The sequence below is a fragment of the Erpetoichthys calabaricus genome, chromosome 3 (assembly GCF_900747795.2).
Source record: "Erpetoichthys calabaricus chromosome 3, fErpCal1.3, whole genome shotgun sequence".
NCBI lineage: Eukaryota > Metazoa > Chordata > Cladistia > Polypteriformes > Polypteridae > Erpetoichthys > Erpetoichthys calabaricus.
Genome location: NC_041396.2, coordinates 104,462,911 through 104,475,963, shown reverse-complemented (window position 1 = coordinate 104,475,963; position 13,053 = coordinate 104,462,911). Strand labels below are relative to the sequence as shown.

General features: G+C 38.8%; 2 protein-coding genes across 3 annotated transcripts in view; both read left to right on the top strand.

The window, feature by feature from the left end:
* The window catches only part of LOC127527298 (uncharacterized), a 214,429-nt gene that overhangs the window by 126,564 nt on the left and 74,812 nt on the right, over nt 1–13,053 (top strand). The gene's annotated exons all lie outside the window — the stretch shown is intronic.
* Nucleotides 1–13,053, top strand: part of riox1 (ribosomal oxygenase 1) — an 81,236-nt gene that overhangs the window by 49,447 nt on the left and 18,736 nt on the right. The window contains exons 8-10 of the mRNA XM_028797258.2: nt 9,268–9,302; nt 10,076–10,254; nt 10,422–10,526. Coding sequence (XP_028653091.2) covers nt 9,268–9,302; nt 10,076–10,254; nt 10,422–10,526 — 319 coding nt within the window. The remainder of the gene's footprint in view (nt 1–9,267; nt 9,303–10,075; nt 10,255–10,421; nt 10,527–13,053) is intronic.

Below are 13,053 nucleotides of genomic sequence, written 5' to 3'. Positions count from 1 at the left end.
ATCTGCAGCAATCCACCAATCAGGCTTGTATGTTAGAGTAGCCAGACGGAAGCCACTCCTTAGTAAAAGGCACATGGCAGCCCGCCTGGAGTTTGCCAAAAGGCACCTGAAGGACTCTCAGACCATGAGAAAGAAAATTCTCTGGTCTGATGAGACAAAGATTGAACTCTTTGGTGTGAATGCCAGGCGTCATGTTTGGAGGAAACCAGGCACCGCTCATCACCAGGCCAATACCATCCCTACAATGAAGCATGGTGGTGGCAGCATCATGCTGTGGGGATGTTTTTCAGTCGCAGGAACTGGGAGACTAGTCAGGATAAAGGGAAAGATGACTGCAGCAATGTACAGAGACATCCTGGATGAAAACCTGCTCCAGAGCACTCTTGACCTCAGACTGGGGAGACGGTTCATCTTTAAGCAGGACAATGACCCTAAGCACACAGCCAAGATATCAAAGGAGTGGGTTCAGGACAACTCTGTGAATGTCCTTGAGTGGCCCAGCCAATGCCCAGACTTGAATCCAATTGAACATCTCTGGAGAGATCTTAAAATGGCTGTGCACCGATGCTTCCCATCCAACCTGATGGAGCTTGAGAGGTGCTGCAAAGAGGAATGGGCAAAACTGGCCAAGGATAGGTGTGCCAAGCTTGTGGCATCATATTGAAAAAGACTTGAGGCTGTAATTGCTGCCAAAGGTGCATTGACAAAGTATTGAGCAAAGGCTGTGAATACTTAAGAACATGTGATTTCTCAGTTTTTTTATTTTTAATAAATTTGCAAAAACCTCAAGTAAACTTTTTTCACGTTGTCATTATGGGGTGTTGTGTGTAGAATTCTGAGGAAAAAAAATGAATTGAATCCATTTTGGAATAAGGCTGTAACATAACAAAATGTGTAAAAGTGATGCGCTGTGAATACTTTCCGGATGCATTGTATGTGCTAAAATACTAGATATTTGTTTATTTTATGTTCATTCACAGTCAACTTTTTTTCCCTTGTTTGAATTTTACATTTCAGTATTTCTCAATCATTCATTTGACAATTCCGCCGTTTTGAAGTATACTTTGAAAGTAAAATTTGCATTTATTTTCTTATAATAAGCCTATAAATATTTCAGACCAATTTCTAAATCCCTTGAGCAGTCTTATCTGTGAAAACTGCTTGCATAGAATGCACTGCATTCACAAGCGCAAATATGAACATTCATGAAATATTAAGGTTATAGACTTCTGGCATAACTAATTGCTCTTTAAATGTGAATCTTGGAGCATTGATTTTGTGTTGAATTGCACACAGTATCGCTAAGATCTTTATGCTGCTGTCAGAATTCAAAAATCTCTTACCTGGCACATGCATTTAACATCTGAAAAACTTCTTAATCGTATTTGCTGGTAGCAAACTTAAGTGTCTGTTGAGAGTGCCATTTTACATTTCATTGTGGAAAAAAAAATTCCTGCTATCACTTACAGCTAAGGCTAGTTTATTACACTAGTACAATACAGTGTTTTTAAAAAAAAAAAAGTATGTCTTAACATTTTTCTAAGCTAGATCAGTTTTTTTTCCAAAATGCTTTTTTACAATATTCTATTATTACTACATATGATTATACTGCAAATAGTGCAGCAGATGTTTATCTTATGAATAATGGATTTGAGCAGAGAATTCAAAGTAATGTGATGTCACGTCAATGTGATAATGCTATAAACTTGCCATAATGCATTATCCATCCATCCATTCTCCAACCCGCTGAATCCGAACACAGGGTCACAGGGGTCTGCTGGAGCCAATCCCAGCCAACACAGGGCACAAGGCAGGAAACAATCCCGGGCAGGATGCCAACCCACCGCAGGTAATGCATTATAACATTGTATAATAACATTCATTAGTATAAACAAGGGGTAAATGTGTATGCTGCAAACTACAAACCCACTGTCAAAAGCATGAAGTGTTAAATACATTGTGAAATAGTAACTTGTCTCAAAAGATCTTCCAAGTGTAAGAAAGCCAATGGAGACAAGATGAAGGGTTAGAGACTGAGGTAAACAGTATTTAATGTCAGAGATCAAAAGTGTGAAAAAAAAATAATAAGGAAAAAACAAAAGTATACAGGACAATCTTGGCCTAGTCATAAGTTCTCTTAAAGAGACTGAAAGACCTCTTCTAAAGTATGGGCTTTGTTTTCTTTGGGTTAAAAAATGAACTTCAACCTCTGGTCCTTTGCCACATTATATATTACTCGAGGTAGAAAAGGGTTTCAGAGTCTAAGGAGGAAGTGATGTCATAGGTCTTCCTGACATTCTTCCATTCTAAGGACAGAAAGGGAGGAGTCATCAACAAGTGTGTCTGTCAACTCTCTGACCTCACAGTAAAGTCCCGAAGAAGATCCCTAGACATTTGTAGGACATGAACTACATTTTCCTATATCAAAAATAAAACAAAATGCTGAAAGGTTGCTTTAGAACACAGGTGTCAAACTCTGGCCCGCGGGCCAAATTTGGCCCGCCGTGTAATTTCATTTGGCCCGTGGGGCAATATCAAATTAACATTAGAGCTGGCCCACCGGTATTATACAGCGGCGGTGTTGCTGTAACACCGCATTCACTGCGAATACTACAAATCCCATAATGCTCTGCGGTTGTTTTGGCGCGCCAGCTTTGTGTCAGTAGATTTCTAGCAAGCAGCGTTCTTTCCAGACGTGCTGCGGCCCAATACTACAACTCTAGGTGTCACTGTTTTACCCCTACCAAAAATGACGAAAAGGAAGGGAGAAAACAGAACTTTTCGGGACAGGTGGGAGACAGAATATATGTTTACGTATCTGAAAGACAGACCTGTTTGTCTCGTTTGTGGAGCCAACGTGTCGGTACCTAAGGAGTACAACCTTAGGCGACACTATGAAACGAAACATCAGGACATGTACAAGGACCTGGACACGACTCAAAGGAGCCAGAAAGTAGAGGAGATGAAGAGAGGGTTGGTTTCACAACAAAATATGTTCAAAAAAGCCACAGCACAAAACGAGGCTGCTGTAAAGGCGAGTTATATCGTGGCAGAAGAAATCGCCAAATCAACCCGATCCTTTAATGAGGGAGAATTTATTAAAAAGATAATGCTGAAAGTTTGTGACCAAGTGTGCCCAGAGAAAAAACAGGCCTTTTCAAACGTAAGCCTGAGCAGGAACACAATAGCGGAGCGCATATGTGATCTTGCCACCAATCTGCATGACCAGCTGATGGAAAAGGGGAAAGATTTTGTTTCTTTTTCCCTCGCTGTGGACGAGAGCACTGACGCGTCTGATACTGCGCAGCTGTCAGTCTTCATCCGCGGTGTCGACTCAAAAATGTGTGTTACGGAGGAGCTTTTGGGATTTAAATCCATGCATGGCACAACCACAGGGACGGACATTTTTGAGGAGGTTTGCAAATGTGTAACTGAAATAAACCTGCCGTGGGATAAACTCGTGGGATTAACCACTGATGGTGCGCCAGCGATGAGTGGTAAAAAGAATGGTCTGGTGGGCAGGATGCGTGAAAAGATGCGGGAAGAGAACTGTGCAGGTGAGCTATCGGTTTATCACTGCATTATACATCAAGAGTCACTGTGTACTAAAGCCCTAAAGATGGAACATGTTATGACCACAGTAACACAAGTTGTTAACTTTATAAGAGCCAAAGGTCTGAATCACCGCGAGTTTAAGTCTTTTCTGGAAGAGTTTGGTTCGGAACACACAGACGTGCCGTATCACACAGAGGTGAGATGGTTAAGCCGCGGAAAAGTACTGAACAGATTTTTCGAGCTGCGTGAAGAAATATGTCAGTTTCTGCAAAGCAAAGGGAAGGACACAGCAGAACTCCAGGAGCAAAAGTTTATGTGTGAGCTGGCCTTTCTGTCTGACATCGCAAGCCATCTTGATGCGCTGAACCTGCAGCTACAGGGGCGGGGCCGCATCATCACCGAGATGTACTCGTCAGTGAAAGCTTTTAAAGCTAAACTCTGCCTGTGGGAGAATCAGCTGCTGCAAGGAAACCTTGGCCATTTCCCCTGTTGCCAAACCATAAATACGCAGATCTCTACCGCCGTGTGCGCACAGTTTGCTGAAAAACTCAGTGTACTCGGCGCTGAGTTTAACCGACGATTTGGCGACTTTGATGGTCAGAAATGGAGATTTGAACTGCTTAGTAATCCCTTCGCAGTCGATGTGGAAAAAGCACCAACTAACATTCAAATGGAGCTGATTGAACTCCAGTGTGATGACACGCTGAAGTCAAAGTATGATGCTGTTGGCGCCGCACAGTTTCCACAACACATCCCTGACACAATGCCTCAGCTCCGCACCCAAGCTGCTCAATTGCTCTCCATGTTCGGCAGCACTTACCTATGTGAGCAACTTTTCTCCTCAATGAAGATGACGAAAACATCTCACAGGGCACGTCTCACTGATGAACACCTTCGTTCGATAATGAAGGTTGCCTCAGCTCAAAGCCTGAGCCCCGACACTGATGAACTAGCATCCAAGAAAAGATGCCAGGTGTCTGGCTTGAACACACCATGTTAGATCAGTGTGTCGCAAACTGAACAGTAAAAAGGCCTGAATGATTGATTTATGTATTAGCCAGTGGAAAAAGTTAATGTTGATATTTAGCAAATTGAAAAGAGGCGTTCATTTTTTATTTAAATGTTATTTAATATGCCATTGATGTTTCTTCGTTTGTTCTTTGACAGTTGATTTTGCACTATTAAGTTAAGTTAAGCTATAAGCATGGCTTGTTCCATATTCAGTGTTAAAGCAAATCAGTGTAGCAAACTGAGCAAAAACATTTTATTCATGCACTCTTCTCTTGCTACTTCAAGGCTTGAATGTTTGATTCATTCATTATTGTTATTTTGTTTTCAAATGTATTTATTAGCCTGTGGAAAAAAGTTTATTTTGATATTTACCTCAGAAGGCTGCAAATAGAAAAGAGGCATTCAATTTTTATATTTAAACATGAAACTCGGGTTTGCATGTCATTATAAAGTTATATAAGCCTTGCTTGTTCAATTTTCAACGCAAAACTTGTTTGGGTGCCTATTAAAAGGTAATTTTTTTCAACCTTGGCCCGCGGCTTTGTTCAGTTTTAAATTTTGGCCCACTCATTATTTGAGTTTGACACCCCTGCTTTAGAATATTGAAAAGCTGGCCAACTTACATTGTTTGGTGAAAAGTCTTTGTCCTTGTAATCCTTTTTGGGCTTAGGGTACAGTGCAAAGCTGTGTTTTTAGCTGTAGTCAGAGATCCCACAGAAAATGTACAACCCTAAAATAGAAAAACTAATGGAGATGATAATCATATACTGTACCTTATTCAAGGTATATACCCTGAAGGTGCAGTGACTGCTGTAAGAAAGACTTTTTCTTCTTCTTCTTCTTCAAAGATGGAGAGGATTAAAACATCTACAATAAAACCTATGAAACTGGTACCTAACCTATTTCAAGAATTTACTGGGATTTATTCTGTTGCAGTTACTCCCTTATAATTGACATCTCAGATGAATAGTATTTATGCAGTTTCAGGAAAATGGAAGCTTCAGAAATTTTTTCACAACTGCTCGCGTCACAGTTGCCTTTTTTAAAAAAGTATATTAGATGATGTACAGCAGTCAGGTCTATTTTATCTTTTTACTAGTTCCCAGAAAAATACATTTCTGCTTGATGTACTGTACTTGTCTCAGAAGTACCCTTGTGATCTAAGATAAATTCTATGGATGAGAAATTGAAAAATAGCAGATCTCAAAGTGAAGCAGCAAGGATTAAAAAGTGTAGACTACCACCTTTTTTCCTACTGTTCCTAAAAGTTAAATAACACCTGGTGCCACACTCTAATCAGCTAATTAACTCAAAACACCTGCAAAAGCCTTTAAATGGTCTCTCAGTCTATTTACGTAGGCTACACAATCATGGGAAGACTGCTGACTTGACAGTTGTTCAAAAGACGACCATTGACACCTTGCACAAGGAAGGCAAGACACAAAAGGTCATTGCTAAAGAGGCTGGCTGTTCACAGAGCTCTGTGTCCAAGCACATTAATAGAGAGGCGAAGGGAAGAACAAGATGTGCTAGAAAAAAGTGTACAAGCAATAGGGATAACCGCACCCTGGAGAGGATTGTGAAACAAAACCCAATCAAAAATGTGGGGGGAGATTCACAAAGAGTGGACTGCAGCTGGAGTCAGTGCTTCAAGAACCACCACGCACAGATGTATGCAAGACATGGGTTTCAGCTGTCGCATTCCTTGTGTCAAGCCACTCTTGAACAAGAGATGGCGTCAGAAGCGTCTCGCCTGGGCTAAAGACAAAAAGGACTGGACTGCTGCTGAGTGGTCCAAGGTATGTTCTTTGATGAAAGTAAATTTTGCATTTCCTTTGGAAATCAAGGTCCCAGAGTCTGGAGGAAGAGAGGAGAGGCACAGAATCCATGTTGCGTGAGGTCCAGTGTAAAGTTTCCACAGTCAGTGATGGTTTGGGGTGCCATGTCATCTGCTGGTGTTGGTCCATTGTGTTTTCTGAGGCCAAGGTCAACGCAGCCATCTACCAGGAAGTTTTAGAGCACTTCATGCTTCCTGCTGCTGACGAACTTTATGGAGATGCAGATTTCATTTTCCAACAGCACCTAGCACCTGCACACAGTGCCAAAGCTACCAGTACCTGGTTTAAGGACCATGGTATCCCTGTTCTTGATTGGCCAGCAAACTCGCCTGACATTAACCCCATAGAAAAGCTATGGGGTATTGTGAAGGGGAAGATGCAATACGCCAGACCCAACAATTCAGAAGAGCTGAAGGCCACTATCAGAGCAACATGGACTCTCATAACACCTGAGCAGTTCCACAGACTGATCAACTCCATGCCACGCCGCATTTCTGCAGTAATCCAGGCCAAAGGAGCCCCAACTAAATATTGAGTACACAATCATACTTTTCATGTTCATACCTTTCAGTTGGCCAACATTTCTAAAAATCCTTTTTTTTGCATTGGTCTTAATTGATATTCTAATTTTCCGAGATACTGAATTTGGGACTTTCATTAGTTGTCAGTTATAATCATCAACATTAAAAGAAATAAACATTTGAAATACATCAGTCTGTGTGTAATGAATTAATCTAATATACAAGTTTCACTTTTTGAATGGAATTACTGAAATAAATCAACTTTGTCATGATATTCTAATTTTATGACCAGCACCTGTAGGTAACCCTGCCAAATTAACCAGCATTTGTGTTTATTTGTGTGAACTTTGAGCAGATTGTTTCCTGTGTTTATTGATATCCATCTCTATTTGATTGGCTAATTTGTGTTAGGCTCGGTGCGTTTACCTAAGGCAGTTGTGATATTTTTGTGTTCTTGACCCACTATAGTAGATTCCTGGATACCAAGCTTCAGCTTCTCAAGCCAGAATGAAAAATCTCTAGAGCTGGGCAGTATATCAGATTTTTGATATTTTGATATTTAAGAAAAATCAATATGCAAAAGCAAATTACACAATATTCATCACTTTTGACTTTCATATACTTAATATTACAGTGAAATCTATTCCACATATAGGACTTTCATTTAGCATTCATAAATAAATAATTTGTCCTGGTGATTTTTGTGTCTGTTAGGGTGTGTTAAGGTTATTGTAAATTGGAAGAAGTCAAATAAGCAACATTATTACAATTTTGTAATAAGAGAATGCAGTGGCAATTAATGAAATAAAAATCTGCAATATTACAATGATTTTCAGGATTGAAAGTACAGTTCTGCTGATAACCGCTCTGTTATCACCCTTCTCAGATTTACTGTATTCCTGGTGCAGGCATTGTAAAATACCTAGCTGTACTATAGAGAGTGATTCAAGAAGGTGTTAACACTGGATGCAAAAAAAAAAAAAAGTTGCATGGCTGGCAAGATATTACTTAATAGGCTGGTAAATACCACATATGACTCAGGTGCCGCCGAGAGTGGCAGCCTTTTCAGCAGCTCCGTTTTTTGTGAATTTCCCCTTGGGATCAATAAAGTATCTATCTAGTTTTTAAAGTGATCATTTCGAGAAATATTAAATACCAGTAACAGCGCACTGCACGGAATACACTTGACTTAAGCATTCATAGTTTTCGTCCTCTTTCTCTGTACGTTTAGCATTCATTTGCTCAGAGGTTGATGCACTTGCTGCTTATTTTCTCCACCCTAGCTGCTCACTTCTTCTCTTCTTTCGTCAGCATCTTTCGCGTTAAAACTGATTAAGTCAGTGTTTGTGTTGCAATTACTTAGTACGTTTTCTTTAATTTTTCACTTAAGCTGGCACTTAAGTCTTCAGTCTGCCTCAAGAATGATTTAAGATATGAAGAGGTAGGGTAAAGGACGCTGAATGTGGTAGGGATGAGAACAGCACCCATACGCATGCGCTGCATGGCCACCCTGTTGGCTGCTGCTGAGATTCTACAATAAAATGAAAAATAAAAAAGAGGAATAACCTTGGAGGTCAATTATCACCCCAAAAGCAGATAGTAGACATCACGTAGTATATGTGTACCAAATTTAAGGTCAGTAGGTCAAACGGTTTGCGAGCTGCAGGTGATTTAAAATCCTGGACAGACAAACGAACAGCCATGGTAGCGCATTATATATAAAGATAGAATTTTGGCAATTTAAGACCATATCACCCAGCCTTAAATTTAACATGACATTCAGTCTATCTGTTCATGTGTGTTTCCATCCTAACAATTTACCTGTTTAATAAAACAAAAAACTTCTTACCTGCAGGACTTCTTCCTTCTTATAATAAAAGTATGCATTCTCACTTTGAACAGAGTTTTTCAAGTAATAATATTTGTTTTAATCAAAGATGACTAAAAATCTTGGCAAATGATGCAAGGATTAAAAATTTTTATTCAGAGAGACATGCAAGTTTATTAATCCTCCTGGGATTCCATTTCTTAACCTGAGAGTAGTAAGTGACTAGCAAATTGGAATCCAGTACCTGGGTACTACTTGTGTGAAATTTGTTTCACTAATCTAACAAGCTTGATGGACTGAATTGTCTCCTCTTGCTTGTCAAAATTTTCATGTTCTTTCCTGCCAAGAACTACTCCTCCACTCCATCCAAGTTTTGTTTCTGCTTTATGCATAATGCTGCTAGGATATGCGTCAGTTCCCCATGATTCTGAAATGGATAAGTCTGTTAGGAAATGTATGGATGTATTCATTGCCTGAAAAAATAAACTTAAATGTTTGAATGTTTTGTTTACAGGATGGCGGATGAATTCCTGCCTCAATTTTCAAGTCGTAAGTATTATACACTGTGTTGTAAATAACAGCAGAAATTGAAGCCCTTATATTTCTTTTTATTCTTTTTCTTTGTTTTGCACCCAGAAATAAGTTCAGGTGCAGTAAACAGTGTAAAACAGTGGTGTTTTGTTTTTTCCTTTTTCTTTTTGTTCTAACTTAAAACAGTTTTTCTCTGAAGAAACTATGTTTGAGTTTCAGTGGTTTGTCATAAAAATATGACAGAAAATTATATTCAGTGTACAAATTGTTGTTCCAATTTGTTATTCAATAATAAGAGAATTGATGAAGTATCTGTATATTTGTAAGACACTGTGTATGGGAACTCTGTTAAACATCTTCTTAAACAGTATTTCTTTGAGAATCAAACACGCTTCTAAAGAACCCCTTTGTGGAATTAGCGGCACGCTTACTGTGTAACATGCTTGTCACATGATGCTTAGAATGTTTAACACAACCTCCACTTAACGCTTTGGCTATCTTTCCTGTCCTGTTTTCTTCAGACTGTGTCTGAGCCTGCCCCTGAACCTGCTTGATGAGGAGGGCTTTGTGTTTCTTTTAACCTGAAAGTGTTAAAGCAGGACAATTTCCACGATGCGTCGCATGCAGTGTGCTTACGTGCTAAAGATAAAAAGTTTTTTTATATTTTGTGTGTATATATAATATATATATATATAGTAATTAGTTTGGATGTACTGTTATATAGTATGGATGTATTAGAGTAGTTACTCTAATGTAAGATTTTGTTTATATTTATTTGTGTTCTTTAATAGCTAACTTCAGCCAAGCGGAAATAGGACAGCCAATTTTGGAAGTCGTTGTTGAAGCTGGAGATTTACTCTATTTCCCTCGTGGATTTATACATCAAGGAGACTGCTTGCCGGATGCACACTCACTGCATATTACCATTTCATCATATCAGAAAAACAGTTGGGGAAGTCTGCTTGAAAAGGCAAGCATATTTTGATTTATAATTTCAGCCTCAGTAGTAAAAGTGATGCTGTAAAAAAGGGTTATCTTAACCTTGTTCTTAGTTTCAGTGGACTATAAATTAAGAAATCTGAGCATAGTACAAATTACTAAATAATTAGTGAAATTTTGAAATCACTTTTCTTTCAGCTTCTTCCAGCTGCCCTGCAAATAGCTGTGGAAGAGGATGTGGAATTCAGAGAAGGGTTACCATTAGACTATTTCAGTTATATGGGAGTGCAGAATTCAGAAAAGGTATAAGATGTTTTTTCTACAAATTGATGTGGTATAGGTTAGATTGATGTTTCATGGCACACACTGTCAGTGGGAAGAGGATAATTAAACTTAATCAAAAACTTAAATAAGGTATTCAAAACAAACCCAGGACAGAAATTTGTATGTAGTTAATATCCATTTTCTTATTTCAGCAGTACAATGCTAGGCAAATAGAATTGACTTCATGAGGGAGTAGCCTAGAGAACAAATTTACTCTCACAAAAGAACATAGGAGTACTTATTAAGTTTGGAAGAATGTTTCCTGGGTAGAGGACTTTAAAATCCAATCTTGTTCAAATAAAAGCAAGTGGAGGAAAATATTTTTGATGTCGCATGAGCACGTTTTGGGTGTTTTTTTGTTTTTTTTTATTAGTTGTATGACATTTTAGAAGCACTGCATTTACGTACTTTGCATATTAAAACCCAATACTGGTACATTCTCATAAATGGAACTTCTCTGGTTTTCTGGTATAGCTGTGTGATGATGCGGGTCATCTCCATGCTTCCTCTTCCATTTTGTTAGCCTCTTGAGCCTGAGCACTATCTATACTCATGGCTGGGATGAGCTGAGCAGATGAGGACAAAACACACTAAACAGAGGAATGGTGAAACTGTGTTCAATGCTTTTATTAAAAACAAAATAAACAAAACAGTATCCCAAAGTGCAGTGCAAAGTTCTAAATAAATAAATAATCCAATTTAAAAAAATGCCTGTGGAGGTTAAAATTCAAAAAATACAAAATCCATTAAAAATGAGGTTAAGACATAGGCAGAAAACTCATTTAAAACCACAAGCCCTTGTGCCTTCCCTTAAAACTGACTCCTCTCTGGCTTATCCTGTTTGGATCTGGCAGCCCAGAGAAACGTCGACCAACAGGTGCAGACACCCATTTCATCCGACCCATGTCCCGTTGCCAAACTCACTGCATTTGCGAACAACCACCGAGTCCTGCTCCTCCCGAACCACTGCCAAACCTGGCTCTACCTGGTGCGGGTGCTCACTGCTCCTACCACTGCTGTCTCTATTTCCTGGCTCCACCTGACGAAAGCACCTCCAGAATGTAATGGTCGCTACTGCTCCTAAGACACTCAACAGGAATGATCCACAGCCCCCTCCTGAGCGATGGCCACTCTCTCCTCCTTAGTGCTTTACAGCAGTTTGCTTTCTTTCTCTTTCTCTTTCTTGCCTGCTTCTTCTCCCATCCTTTAACCTCTGCCCTATTCATCTCTTTTTTTTTCCCTTTTTTTTCTCCCCCCATAGCTGTGGCAATCAGCACCTCCCAGTGCCAATTAGGGTCACGGGCGATCCTGCACCACGCTACCACGCCCCCACACAAAGACACAATTGCAGGAATTATTTATTTAAAAGATGCCAATCAGCCGTGGACCTCGCTTTACCACAAGCTGTACAGTAGCCATAAAGGTTCATCTCAAAAATCACACAGAGCTAGGCTTAGTCAGTGTTTGTGTACCAGTTGCTGTGCCATAACAAACATGTTCAATTTTGTTATAGAAACAGATAACATAATTTGAAATCTATTCATGCATTCTTTAAAAAAAAAAAAAAAAAAGTTCCAGCAGTATGGCTTGAGCCAAGGTTTTTTTTTTTTTTAATTTTAATAGTTTGCATACTGGTATGATTTCTGCTTTAACTTCAGACAGTCAGAAAGGGGCTAATGTAGCATACTGTAGAATTTATTGGTATTACAATATTAAAGATTTAGCAAAATGTGCAAACACCTACGAAAGTATGCGTTAATAGTCTTGTTAAATTGTTGTATTGGTGAACTTTATGCCATCTTTCTTTTTATTTTAAGTTTGAATTAAAAATGGTCCTAAGGTGCTTTTTATGCAGTATTGAATTCTAATCAAATGCAATCTGATCAGAAGTATTACATTTAGACTGTAACTTAAGATACTCACGCTGGAAACATTTTGCTTGTGGACAAAAACTGTATGGCTTCAAATTGGACATGACATTTTAGAAAAATATTCCAAGGTAATTTGCTAAAGTATTCAGATCCTTTAAAAATTTCAAATGCTGATGGATTAGCTTGTATCTCAGGAGAGAAAAATGAAAGACAAATTTACATAGTTTTTAGGAATCGTATTAAAGCCAAAAATTGAAATGTGCTGCATGTATAAATATTTAGACAACAAAAGGAAATTTTCCTAATGCCAGTATAATTGCCTATGTCTTTAGGAATCACTAATCACAATGTGATACAAGTTAGTGCATGAAAATGGTGCTAAAATGGTGTTCTAAGTACTATTGTCATGTCCAAACCTTTATGAGAGTTGACAAGATCCCCATGGCAACAAACTGGAGATTACACCATATTAATCAAATCTTAAATTTGAAACTCCTGTCTGTAGCTTTAGTTTGTGTAAATAGTACAAATTTTAATTTATTTTAGAATATGGAGCAAGACAGACATGCCCTTTATCACTGATTTTTATTTTGTCATTGCTATTGAAACTCATGCTGTTTATTTGGTCAGAAATT